The 12958-nt window shown below is 32.7% G+C and overlaps 1 protein-coding gene across 15 annotated transcripts in view; it reads right to left on the bottom strand.

Moving 5' to 3' along the window:
• Positions 1-12958, bottom strand: part of ANKRD17 (ankyrin repeat domain 17) — a 178870-nt gene that overhangs the window by 130411 nt on the left and 35501 nt on the right. For 5 of the 15 annotated variants that reach the window (XM_071216054.1, XM_071216065.1, XM_058297155.1 and 2 more), the window contains exon 1: positions 9205-9353. The exons of 7 other annotated variants lie outside the window; for them this stretch is intronic. Coding sequence is in view for 4 of the 8 variants with exons in the window: in XM_058297155.1 (XP_058153138.1) it covers positions 9205-9258 (54 nt within the window). In the remaining 4 variants the exon portion in view is untranslated. Of the gene's footprint in view, positions 1-9204; positions 9359-12958 lie in introns of those variants that run through there. 3 more of the 15 variants (XM_071216053.1, XM_071216077.1, XM_058297149.1) reach the window with 2 other exon arrangements.

The raw sequence follows: 12958 nt of genomic DNA, 5'->3' as shown, positions 1-12958 counted from the left end.
CAATGTATAAAAATATCTCAAATTAAAATGAAGATAAAAAAGCATTACTGTGTTTAAAATACAATGCTAAAAGTTACTGAAGACACTAAGAATAAAACTATACATAGAAAATCATCTTAACATTACAAGCTCAAGACAATGAAAAAGAAAATCAATTAAGTCTAGAAATTAAAATCAGTATCAATATAATTCAGCATTTCCACTTACCTAACACTTTACAGAAGATATATATTTTATTTTAATTAATAAAATATTTATAAAATCATGATCCACTGCCAAATTTTTAAAATGACTTGTATAGGACTTGATCTTAATCTTTTGGTTCTTTAATTGGATAATTTTTGTAGAAGAAATGTCTTTCTAGCCACTGCTATCTCCATTTATAGGGAAAATTAAGAGACAACAAAACAGAGAGAAAACCTGAGAAAGATACTTGAAAGATACAAAATATCTTACAAAGGTGACACAAATCTTAGACAACTTCCCAATATGTGTGAACACTTAAATACTGTATGTATTTCTTGGAAAATATAACTGGTACTTCCTTAAGAGATGAAAGAATTTAGAAACTGTCTTTTTCTAACTTGCTTAAACAATTTGCACAAATATATGTTGGTTGTACGCTATGATAAGAGGCACAAATTCTAAATGGAAAACATGTAACAAGAACTGGAGAAGTAACAGCAGGACAAATTCAAGGTTAGAACCAGCTAAGAGCAAATACCAGTTAGACAAATGAAAAGAGAAGGTCAACAAATGAGGCTATGTGAAATCAAGGAGTTAGGCTGGCCTCAATATCCAAACATCAAGTGGGGGATAAGAAACTAGACCAGGGGTTCTTAACAAGGGACCATGAGCCTTGAACTGAAATTCATAATGACATTATTCTTGTAAGACATGTTGGTGTGGATGTGATATATTTATTACAGTATAGTGTGGACTTAGTAAGGGGTCCGTAGTTTTCACCTGATTGGCAAAGGGGTCCAAGAAACAAAAAAGGTTAAGAACCCCTGATCTAGACAATATATAGCAGGAAAAGGAAACATAGAACAGCTTTCAAAACTCAGAGAAAGAGGCTCAATGACATAAGGTCTGAGGCTAAACAAGGAATCCAATGACCTAATACTTAGCCTCAGCTGAACTGTTCATATGAATTTGTGAGGGCGGGGGGAATAATTGGGATTTGAGAAGTGAAAGGACAGAAAGATGTACAGATGTTACTGATATTTTTCTTTTCCTATGGGAACAAATTATGCATTTCAATGCCAATTTCAAATGTAAATTGTGGCAAAAATATAGATACATATAAATGTATATATATATAACTATAAATACGAGAAGAAGGTATAAAGTAAATTTTAAGTGGCATAATTTTACTATTATGCAAATGAATAACAGCTTAAGACTTCTTTGGATATGTGAAGCCATACGTCATCTGAATTCTAATTTTTCATTTTCATAGACAAGATGAAATTGATAGTCTCAGAGGAAAAATTTCTCCTGACTGGATAAACACCAAAGTGGTACTAGTGGTGGGATACAGAAAAGGAGACTTTATAGTCTTCAAAACGAAAAAATTCTAATTTGACAAATACTATATATGTTTCGCCTCCCAAAATAAGAGTAATCAAAGTTATAACTTATGAACTCCATTCCTAGTCATTCAGAATCGTAACATAAAAGATCTGATAGAATTTGTAAACCCAAATCAAATTTTAATTATTCTCCTCATTACTGCTCAAGAGCTTTTCCCTTTTGACAATGTCAACAAGGTCTTGCTCTTTTCCTTCTCCAACAACTAAAGATTTATCTTTACTTTCTTCCATCAAAACATTGTTACTACTTACGTAATGCAACAAGCAAGAGATTTTTTTTTCTAGTTTCTCCTTTTACTCACCACTTTGTAAAAAGGTTATTTTTCACTCAGAGTCCTCAAAATCCTTACTTCCAGTTTTCTGAATGCTGATCTAAGACTTAAATTTTTAAAGCAATATTCAACCACCACACAATGGTTTAAATAAAAAAGACTTAGGTCTAAATCTTAGTTTTGTCCCCTTACTGACCCTAAACTTTGGCTGTAAGTGACCCGTAACCAGGGACTTGAATCCAGGAGCTTGTACATGGGAGGCATGTGCTCAACCACTTGAGTTACATCCACTTCCCTCAATAATTTAAAAGAGTATATTTTTAAGAGATGAAAAAGTTTGAGAACTGCTGCTCTAATCACCTTTGAGGCCCAAATTGTTTTCATCTGTCATAAAAGGATGATAATTATTACCACAGGAGTAATATCAACACTTTAACAAATAGCTTATAGTTAAGAATTTATTATGTGCTAAGTAAGCACTGCATTAAACATTTAAAGATTATCTCATTTATTTCTTAGAAGACACATATGAAGTGGGTGCCTACCTCCTCAGAGTCATTTAAAGGGTTAAACAAAACAATGCTTACAAAACAGTTGGCAGAGCCCTTCTAACACCCAATAAATGGTAGCTAATGTGCTTATTACTACTGCTACCATAAAACTATGTGAGCATCCTATTTACAGCAAATATCCAATAAGAAGTCAGGTTCCAACCAAGACCAAATTATTAATGACCCATATTAATACAACTACTCATTAAACCAAATGTTATCATCTCACAGACAATGAACATTTATGAACACCTCATCGAAGGTTTCAGCTTGGCAAATTTGAAAACTATACTAAGTGAAGCTAACATTAAGCAGGACTTTGTCCTCCATTTGCATACATTAATCACTAGTCTACGATTGATTGACATGTGAATGGTTGCAAAAATATCAAACAACAGATTAATTCACATACTTCTAGTTACACTACCTTTTTACAAGTTCTTGAAGCCTCCATAGTCTACTAAAATATCAGTCTTCTTTTAGAGGAATTAACTTTCAGCCATCTATTCCCCAATTTGTTTCCTCAAAGTTGGTGTTTGAAAGCAATGGTGCAACTTGTGTCCCCAACTTCGAAGATAAATTTGGCTTTCAAATAGTGTATTTCTACTGTATAACATGACAGGAAGAGAATTATGAGTGTGTATGTATGTATGTGTAGTATATGTAGTTATATATATGAGTATGTGTGTTTTATGTTTTAAATGGTAAGAACAGAAAACTCTTTAAGGATAAAAGGTGAAAATAGGATTCAGAGGATGTTCTTAACAGCTGTATATTCATAAATACATGCAATTAAACAGCATAAAAAAGACAACCTAAAAGTGCCTGTGATGGTTAGACTATTGTGTCAACTCAGCCAGGTAATTATGCCCAATTGTTTGGTCAAGCAAGCACTGGGCTAACTGTAATACAAGGGCATTTATGGACTTCAGTCACCATTGACTTTACTGCAGTGGTAAATCATAGATAGCTATTACAATTACATCAATCAGGGAGACTGCCATCAGCAATGAGTGGAGCTTAACCCAATCAGTTGATTGCCTTAAAAGGGAAGTGATTCCAGCATTGAGAGAGAACTTCCCAGCTTGTCTTTGGACAGCCAACATCTCCCAGAACTCATCAAGAACCTTCACTGGACTTTCACAGGAATCCCTAAGTGCAGCCTGCCTGTGGAACCTGCACTTGTGCATCCCCACGGCTGCGTGAGAGACTCTTATAAAATCGCATACTATTGACAGATATCTCTTGTTGATTCTGTTTCCCTAGAGAATACAGCTTGGTACCTAGAGTGGTTCTTGAGGAACAGAGTCTTTAACATGGGGTGTTGAGGTGGTTCTGGGAGTTTTGCAATTGGCTCTCTACTCTAATGAGACTCAAGGGTACTGATGACTCCCTTTCCAATAACAAAGAGGCTGCTAACAGTCCATGTCGTTGAGTTGGCAACCGAGATATGCAAAATAGCATCACTGGATTCCCCTACTTCCACACTTCCAAGAAGCAAGGATCTGATTAAGAGTGTTTTCAACACCTGAACAAAGTTTCGTGGAGTCAAACAGTTAATCATTGGCTGGCTCCTCATAGATACTCTGGATACTGTTACAAAAGAAAGAGATGAGTTAAAGGCTTCAAATTTGAAGCTTAAATACCACATAAAGAAAAATATCTGCTTACTAAAAAATTCAGAATGCATGAAGAATGTCAGCTTTGTAAGGACAATGTTAAAGTATGGGTTTTCAACAATTTGGATGGAACCAATGAAGCAAAATACTATTATTTGAATATGTACCTATAGATATCATGAAATCAAGGAGCTAAAAATACTAATGGCAGGGATATAGCTCAAGCAGTTGGGCCCCCATTTATCACATGGGTAGGGTAGGGTTTGATTCCCCGGTGACTGCCAAAGAAGACAAGCAAGCCGGTGAGCTGACACACAAAAATGATGCAGCAAGATGACACAACTAAGAAACACAGTGAAGAAACATAATGAGAGACAACAAGCAGGACATGGTGGTGGCTCAAGTGATTGAATGCCTCCCTCCCACATGGGAGGTTGCGGATTCAGTTCCCATGCCTCCTAAAAAAGAAGATGAACAGAGAGCAGACAGCAAATGCAAACAAAGAGGGGCAGGGGAGAAATAAGCAAATTAAATTAATCTTTAAAAAGAAAAAAAGAAAAAAATACCAATGGCAGACATTTAGCCTTTTACTGAACTTTTATCTTGGTGAAGCAGAATTAACTGGACTAACCTCATTGAATTTTCAGATGCCCAGCAACAAAGTTACTAACTAAATATTCAAGTGAAAACTATAAAATTCAATTTGTCCAGCATATCTAATCTTGATTGCAGACCTCATAATGCATGGAAAATGTTACTTATATAAGTTCAAATAATTTACATTTTGAATTTTTTAGTCTCTTAACTAACTTACACTTATGTCCCAACAGTTACTCCAACTCTTCCTAATGAAAACATCACTATGGTTAGATTAAAAATAGAACTTTAAAAATCCACAGAATACCTATTAATATAATATATAAACCTTTGGCATTACATGACTTAATGTTTTATAGAATAAAAAGAAATTTAGCAAGTACCTGTCAAAAGAGTCTACTAAATGCAAATTTGATGTCATTACAAAAATATTTTTTTTTGGTAAATGGCAAGTGGATTTCTTTGGTTGGAACTCGAATCCTCTATTTACCAGTAGCCATAATCCTGACAAATCAAAATCATGAGAAATCAAAGGGAAACATTAACTTTCCTGTGAATTTTTCAGTCTTATTTAAAGAAGAAAGGGAATTTCTGATGCCAAGATTATATAGCAAAATGTATCCTTATACCCTGAACAAAGCATTTTGAATTTAATTAAAATTAAAAGAAGATGGCAATATGGTGTTGGAGATGACAGTTGTGAAGACTTATTTCTAAAGAATTCTTATAGAAAATTCCTAAAATTGGTTGAATTATAAATAACAAAAGCTAGTATAGTAATCAAGTTTCTGAAATAATCTCCATGTTTCATGTTCTCATATAAAAAACTATAAACTTCAGGTTTATGACTATAACACCTAGTCATACAAATTTGGGATATACAAAAAAAAAGTTTGCAGGACCTTTTCTTCCTATTGATCTTTCTAAAAACTAGGATCAATTATTATATATAAGTTTTAGGAAAATTATCAAAATTCTAAAATTATAATCATGTCTCAGCAAAAATAAGATAAGGAGTAGAAGAAAAGATATTGATATGCGTTCTCAGTCCCTTTTCTATTATTGGTATTTGACTACTTTCCTGACTGGGTTAATGATAATTTAAATAAATTGTTAATTCTATTAAACCTTTTATCCTAGAAAGTTGAGATGCAATTATGTAACTTAAAATCAACTTTTTCCAGTTCTATTATAAATTTTAGAAACTTATTTAAGATTTTTAAGATTAAAAAAATTCAAGTTAAATATACATATGATAAAAAATATATACAAACATGTGGCATATATAATATGCAATCATAGCTGAAAAGGTAAACCATAACATTATGAGAATTAATCTGTACAATACTGACTCACAACGATTTTAAGCCTTCATTTTTAGTACTAAGATTTAAAAAGTATTCCTTTTAAAAATGTATGCGTCAAAGGGCCAAGTTACAGTCAAAGTTTAATTTTTATTTTTTTTGAGTTTCCAATTCAAATAGGCATTACCCAGTCACATTTACATCTCCCATTCCATGGGAGAATGGAGTATTATTCATACAGGAGAATCCTTACCCAACCCACTTTGTCATCCCACCACCACAAACACCTTTCTAAAAGGGTAAGGAAGACAAACCAACCTTATTGGTGTGTTAAAAACCACTGCTCCCATTACATGGCTATGAAATGTCAACTGCTTTTGCCTCCCACTTCCTGATCCTTAACTCCTCAGTTTATTAACATACTTTAACCATATATAGCTGCCTCCTAACCATTTCTATCTCTATTGTAGTCTGTCTACCCAAGAATTTGGTCTTGAAATGACAACTCAACCAGGTTACCAGATTTCAGTTTTGCTCAGATACTCTTACCAAATCACCGCTCTTCTGACCCAAGCAGAATAAGATTTTCTCTACAAATATCAATTCTTTCAACTATTTAGACTGCAAAAAAGATAGCCTTACTCTTTTACATATAAACCTTCCTGTTTCAGGAGTTTATAGCACAGCCTAAGAGGCTAGACCAGAAAGAAAGAAAAACATTGGCCTTATATATAACCTTTCATTTATAATAGCAATCTTATATTCAAAAAACAGGTTCTTTGAGGGTTCCCACCCTAAGCTTGCACAAAGCCTCCTAGACATGTAAATGATATCTTAAGGTGATTTAGTTCCATTTTATTATGAGAAAATACTTCTAAATAACCTAAAAAATTTTTTTTTCAAAATATCTTATTCTAAACAAAACCTAAATGGCCATTAGGTAGGATAATCTTCTATAGCAAGTAAAATAGAATGGCTTATGGTATGCCAGAGAATTCACCTTTCCAAAGATAAGGGTCAAATGTATATATAATGTAAATAAGCAGAAATCTACATTGAATTCCAGATGTTCAACAAATAAAAATCACAAGTATGAAATAAGGATGATGACTTCAAACAGTTCAATATTAGGTACCATAATAAAACTGTCACTGAAGTATGCAGACATAATAAAATTGTTACTGTGTTATGTATATTAGCTCATTATTATTAGACATTATGCAAAATTGTAACTTAAAATATTTTTTCTGGAAAGCTCATGAGATAATACATAGCTATTTATTTGCAGTTTAAGGTACATCAGAGCTAGCAAGTTTATACTCTCTGTAGTGTTACTTTTAACATTAGGTCAGAGTACATAAAATTTTGGAAAAGAAACTTACTTTACTCCAACTTGGAAAATTTTCACATCTAACCTGCCAATTATTGATAAATACAACAAACAATATTTTAAATAAAGAGAAACACTTCTCACTAGTATGGTTTGATGCAAGATATAAAGGAAGTAAATTTAGATTCAAAAATTAGTGCAAACAAAATTGTAAAAGTGATCTTAATAACTAGTAACAATGAATATGTTAGATAATGAAATATCTTAATATAGTAAACCATTTTAATGGAAAAAAATAAAAGCCAATCATCAAGATAACATTAGAATAATCTAAACATAAAGCACAAAACTGTATTAAAAGCAGATCTTTTCCCCAGAAAATAAAAACTTCTAAAATCTACTATATACTGAAATTTTAAAAGGCCAAGGGAAACTGTCAAATAGATTTATTGAAATATATAAAATATGCTAATTTAAGACCCAAAGCTAAATCTTATAAATGCGAATTAAAATCTACCACTACAATTTTATAACCTAATCAGACTCGTTTAAATGAAGCCACTACAAAAAGATTGTGACCACTCCTAATTACTGAAGTCCCTTGATTAAAGTATATATGGCTATTTTTAAGTAGATAGTTTCACCAAACCATTCTAAGGAAACTCACTAATAGTATCACAGGGAAAAAAAGGGGGGACAGAGAAAGAATAGAAATTAACCACAGGATTCAACTCTCCCCCTTTAGGAGAGGGGAAATGAGTATGTGGGCAGGTGTCTGCAAGGAGCTAGATAATAAAATGGAATCAGTTTTCATTCTGCAGAACAACCATGAGACTTGCTGCAATGTCAGCTCCAAGCACACACTGAGGGACTCTAGAAAATGCTCATTGATCATGCAGCACTTTATAATGCGCATAGGCTTTTTTCTTTTAAACCCCGCCTAGCTTCCCTTTGCAGCTTCTCCAGCCCTCTAGCCCCAATAAAATCTCTTCTTGAAGACAGCAAAATATGTAACAAATTATATTATCAGTCTAAGCATTAGGTATAGCACTCAGCATACTGAAACCTCTTTAACTAAACAGGTTTTCCAGTAAAAATATAATAAAATAAAAACAAACCCACAATCATACCAATAAGAAAATGGGATTTAAATACCCACATCTATAAATATTAATGCTTGATAGTATACTATACCTAAGACCAAAATCAGTGCTTTGAGATGTATTTCCCTGAACTGATTTATACTCAAATAGGTTCTTATAAAACTAATACAACCACAGAAATTAAGAAAATATAATTTTAAATTCTCATGGCTTAAAACATAGCAATTTTTTATTGTTAGCTCTCTAACATGAGTGTCTTAAATTTTAGGGTTTTGAAATTTTAATTTAGTAATTTAAATATTTTATAAATAATAAAAGTCACATGAAAAATCTAGAACCAAAGTGTACCAGCTAAATTAAGCAATCACATTGATATACACACACACATATATAACCAGCTACTTTAAATAGTTAACTGCAAGCAAAGCTTTAGGCTTATATATGTAAATGAAATCTGAGACACCTGATACGAAACCTACTCAAAGCAGCTTTGCAGACCCCACCTTCTAATGAGTTAATGTAAAGGTCACCAACAGCACAAGGCTTTTTATTAAGTCTGAGACCCCTTCATTTTTCCTTTTTCCCCACCAATTACATTTTTACAATTTGCAAAAACATTGTTTAAGCAGAAATAAATTTAGACTTGTTTAGTAATCATGTAAACCAAACTGGCACATTCTCATGCAGAATGAGGTCTGACCTGACCGAGTCTTGCTTTTATGCCTTGCCTCTTCGCTCTCTCCTCTAATCTATTCATTTGTAAAATAATTCCGGCAGATAAGATTTCTTTGTTCAGATTTTAACTTTCATTTCATTTACAAACCTAGCCCTACCTCAAGAATGTCTTCTAGAACATATGCTTCCATTTCAGCCGCTGTCTCCACCATGTTTTATCAAACTGCCATGTTTCTTACTGCACTATGATTAGATCATTGCCAGCAGGAACACTCCTCTGTGTCAGCAAGGGAACAGGAAATGGAATGTTCTATTACATGCCTAAAGCAGCTTAGCTGTTCTCTAGCCAGGCATCTACCAAAAGAGCAGGGGGTGTACTCACTGTGTATTTTTTAAAGATACAGAAGCTCTATTCCAAAGCAAACTTCTGTCAAGTAATTTCAACAGGCAAAATAAAGTCTCTTATTTTACCATACCAAATTAATAAAACTCTAAAATTTCAAAAAGGAAACAATTATATACATATATATTTCTAAGCCTAGTTGGCTTTTAACCACGTCTGGCTTACTGGTTGAACAAAAGAGGTTGAAGTGAGTTACGCAGCAATTTATCCCTACTAAAGCCTTGGTAGTGAGATAAATGGCTCTATTAAAGACGTAAAGGAGGAGGGAAGATAATGTCAAATTAGGAATTTGCTACACCAGGCAAATGGACTATATAGCATATATATTATTGTTGTTGACTTAAAGGTGTCTAAAATAATTATCCTAAGGTAGATTTATTTCTTTAATGGTAAACTTGTTATTAGAAACTAATCTGTTCAGAAAGAGAATGAGATGAACATTCAACCTGATTTATGATCTCTGAAGAAAGATATAACATACCATATATGGCATATTCATTTTCTACTAGTACCTTTAATTTCATTTGGCAACTGATCTTTTTTTCATTACCTTGAAAACTACAAGAGACTAAAACATTACAGATAAAATTCAGAGCCTCTATATTTGAATCAAACAGCAAATAAAGTGGGTAAATGATAATAGAGCTACTATTTTTTCATTATATACTATAGAATATGAAAAACGATATAGAAAAGAACGTTTTATGCTTTGTAGCTTTAATATGACTTTTCACTTGTTGGAGCCAAGCTGAATCTGAAGATTTGAAGTGATTCCTGAATGTGCAGATTAATCAAACCAATTATAATTCTAAAGTGAACAACAGTTTTTCTAATCTAAATTTTCCTAACCTAACTAATGAAAATGAATTTTTAAAAGAAAAGAAAGATAGGGGGGAAAACAGAGGACAGAATTAATAGTTAGATTTATTAACTCATATGGCCAGATCTAAATTAAGAGAAGTGATAATGTGAATGACATTGCCAGTAATAGCTCTTCAAAGCGACATCATGGTTTAGTGGAAAGAGATTTTAGAATTCTCATGGGCCTCAGTTTACTTATAGATAAACATTTGTTTAACTTGGAACACATTATATATCACAAACTGTTCTAGGTGGAGTGAACAAGACAGATAAGATTTCTTCTTAACAGATTTATGTGAAGATTAAATGAGATAAAATATATATTACACAGAATATCTATTCAGATATTTAGAAGGCATCCTTACTGTGGCAGGAAATATGTGATTTAAAAATAATAATAATTGTGTTATTTAACCCCACAACTCTGGTAATTGATACTTTAAATAATATAGACAGGTTAAACAACTTGCATAACTTATAGCAATTAGGCCAAGAAGCTAAGATTTGAGCCCAGGCAGTAGACTCCAGAATCCATCCTCTGAACCACTGACTATACTTCTGCAGGTGATATTCTCATTTTATTCAGACAAGAAAACAAAAGTCTCAGTGCACACAGCTATATAGCAGAAGTGGAATTCAAGACTGACTCCAAAGGCTTTGTGGAATGAAAACAGGTAATATATAAAAATTATTTTCCCACATACTGCAAATAATGCTTACATTTATGGAGAGGTATCTCTGGCATTTGTAGGCTTCTCTAACAAAATAATTAGTCTCCATTGTTAAGATCTGGTTTAAGAGTAACAAACAGGCTTTTAATACCTACTGCCATCCAGGTCAAATCTTTGATGTTTCAAATAATTTGCTTCCTTCTTAGACTTATGAGAAGTCCTCAACAAGGTTACCCTTTCTCAAACTTTCCTCCAACATAAGCAAGAAAAGACAAAGACAGGTTTCAGTTTCAAGGAACTCACCAGTTAGAGAACTCTTCCTTCCCATAAGCCTTTTTGCCTTTGACAAGAAATAGAGCCCCCTCAGGCTTAAGTCAATCAAAATGTTCTCTCTCCTCCCCTTCCTTTAGTCCCAGGATTATGGGGGTGTTTATTTTATTTTGACAGTTATTGGTTTTTTTTAATTATAAATTTTTTACAGAATTATGGATGCTTATATATACCATTTATCATCTGTGTCCCTTACAGCTTGATGAAAGCCATCATAACGTCTGCTTTGTTCACCAATGCATGCCTACATACATAGGGCCAGCACAGTCTCTGGCACGGAGCAGGCACTTAAGTATTTGTTGATTAAATAAACAAATGTATGAATTATAAAATTATCTGATATACATTATCAGACCAAAAAAAAAAATTATGCTAAGTGAAAGAAACCAAACACAAAATACTACATATGGTATGATTCCATTTATATAAAATGTAAATATAAATCAATTAATAAAGATGAAGTCAGATTAGTGGTTATATAGGGCTGAGGAAGGACTGGTAAGGGGTGGAGAGATCTCTTTTTGGGGTAATGAAATTGTTCTAAAATTTTTTAAAGTGATGAACGCAAAACATTGTGATTATACTAAAAGCCATGGATAATACACCTTTAATAGATTATATGGTATATGAATATATCTCAGAAATCAAACTGCTTAATAAATAACTGTGCAATAGCCAGAAATGGCAGCTATGTACAGCAATGGAAGCACACAGAGTTCAAGGGGTGAAGAATTTTCTTTGTAGTTTGTTTTTTGCTTTTTATTATTACTGAAATAATGAAAATGCTCTAATCATGACTGAGGTGATGAATTCACAACTATCTGATTATACCAAATACCACTTTGGGTGAATTGTATGTTTTATTAATATTTATCAATAAAAATGATTTGTTAAAGGAAAAGTGAAAAAAAATCAATATGTCAACATATGTCATAGTAGGATACTCTTTGCAAAAAGAGATTTCATATTCACCTGCCTTAGGAGAAGTTATCCTAAAAGTAAACCACCTTTAAGTTCAACCTCATTTTATAGGCAAGAAACTTATCTTCCCATTTATCTAAAATGGATCTCAATGAACAAGATCTTTTATTCCATAATCAAATGCCAAAAGCAGTAAAGTGTAAATAATTGTTAACATGCTAGCAGTTATGCAAACAAATGTAAATTAAAGCATATAGATATTGCCTAAAATAAGAACATTCAAATATCCAAAGTGAAAGGAAAGGTGAAAAAAGGGGGAGTAAAGAACAGAAGAAACTCAATAAATAACCTAAAATGGATGAAGGAATTTTCCAAAATTTACTACTTTATTTATGACCAGTACTGGTTTCCTTGAAAAAGGGATAAACAAATAAAATACACAGAAATGTGCTGAAAAGCAAGCAACCCAATTTTTCATGACTTACTTTGCTGATGTATATTACTCCAACATGAAACTTTTTTCCCACTAGAAATAACTTGTAAAGGAATTTAGTTCCCATCAAATATGTTTTTCTACTTAGGGAAAGGCCAGGCTATTCAAAATACTCATTTTAAAACAAAACAAGGATGGACACTGGTGGTAGAACAAATATAATAATTCCACTCACCTACATAATAACATACTGGGGGACTTCCAGGAAGATGTCAGACTAGACAGACATGGGA

This window comes from Dasypus novemcinctus, chromosome 1 (assembly GCF_030445035.2).
Source record: "Dasypus novemcinctus isolate mDasNov1 chromosome 1, mDasNov1.1.hap2, whole genome shotgun sequence".
Classification (NCBI taxonomy): domain Eukaryota; kingdom Metazoa; phylum Chordata; class Mammalia; order Cingulata; family Dasypodidae; genus Dasypus; species Dasypus novemcinctus.
Note: the sequence above shows the minus strand (reverse complement) of the source record. Positions and strands in the feature narration are given on the sequence as shown.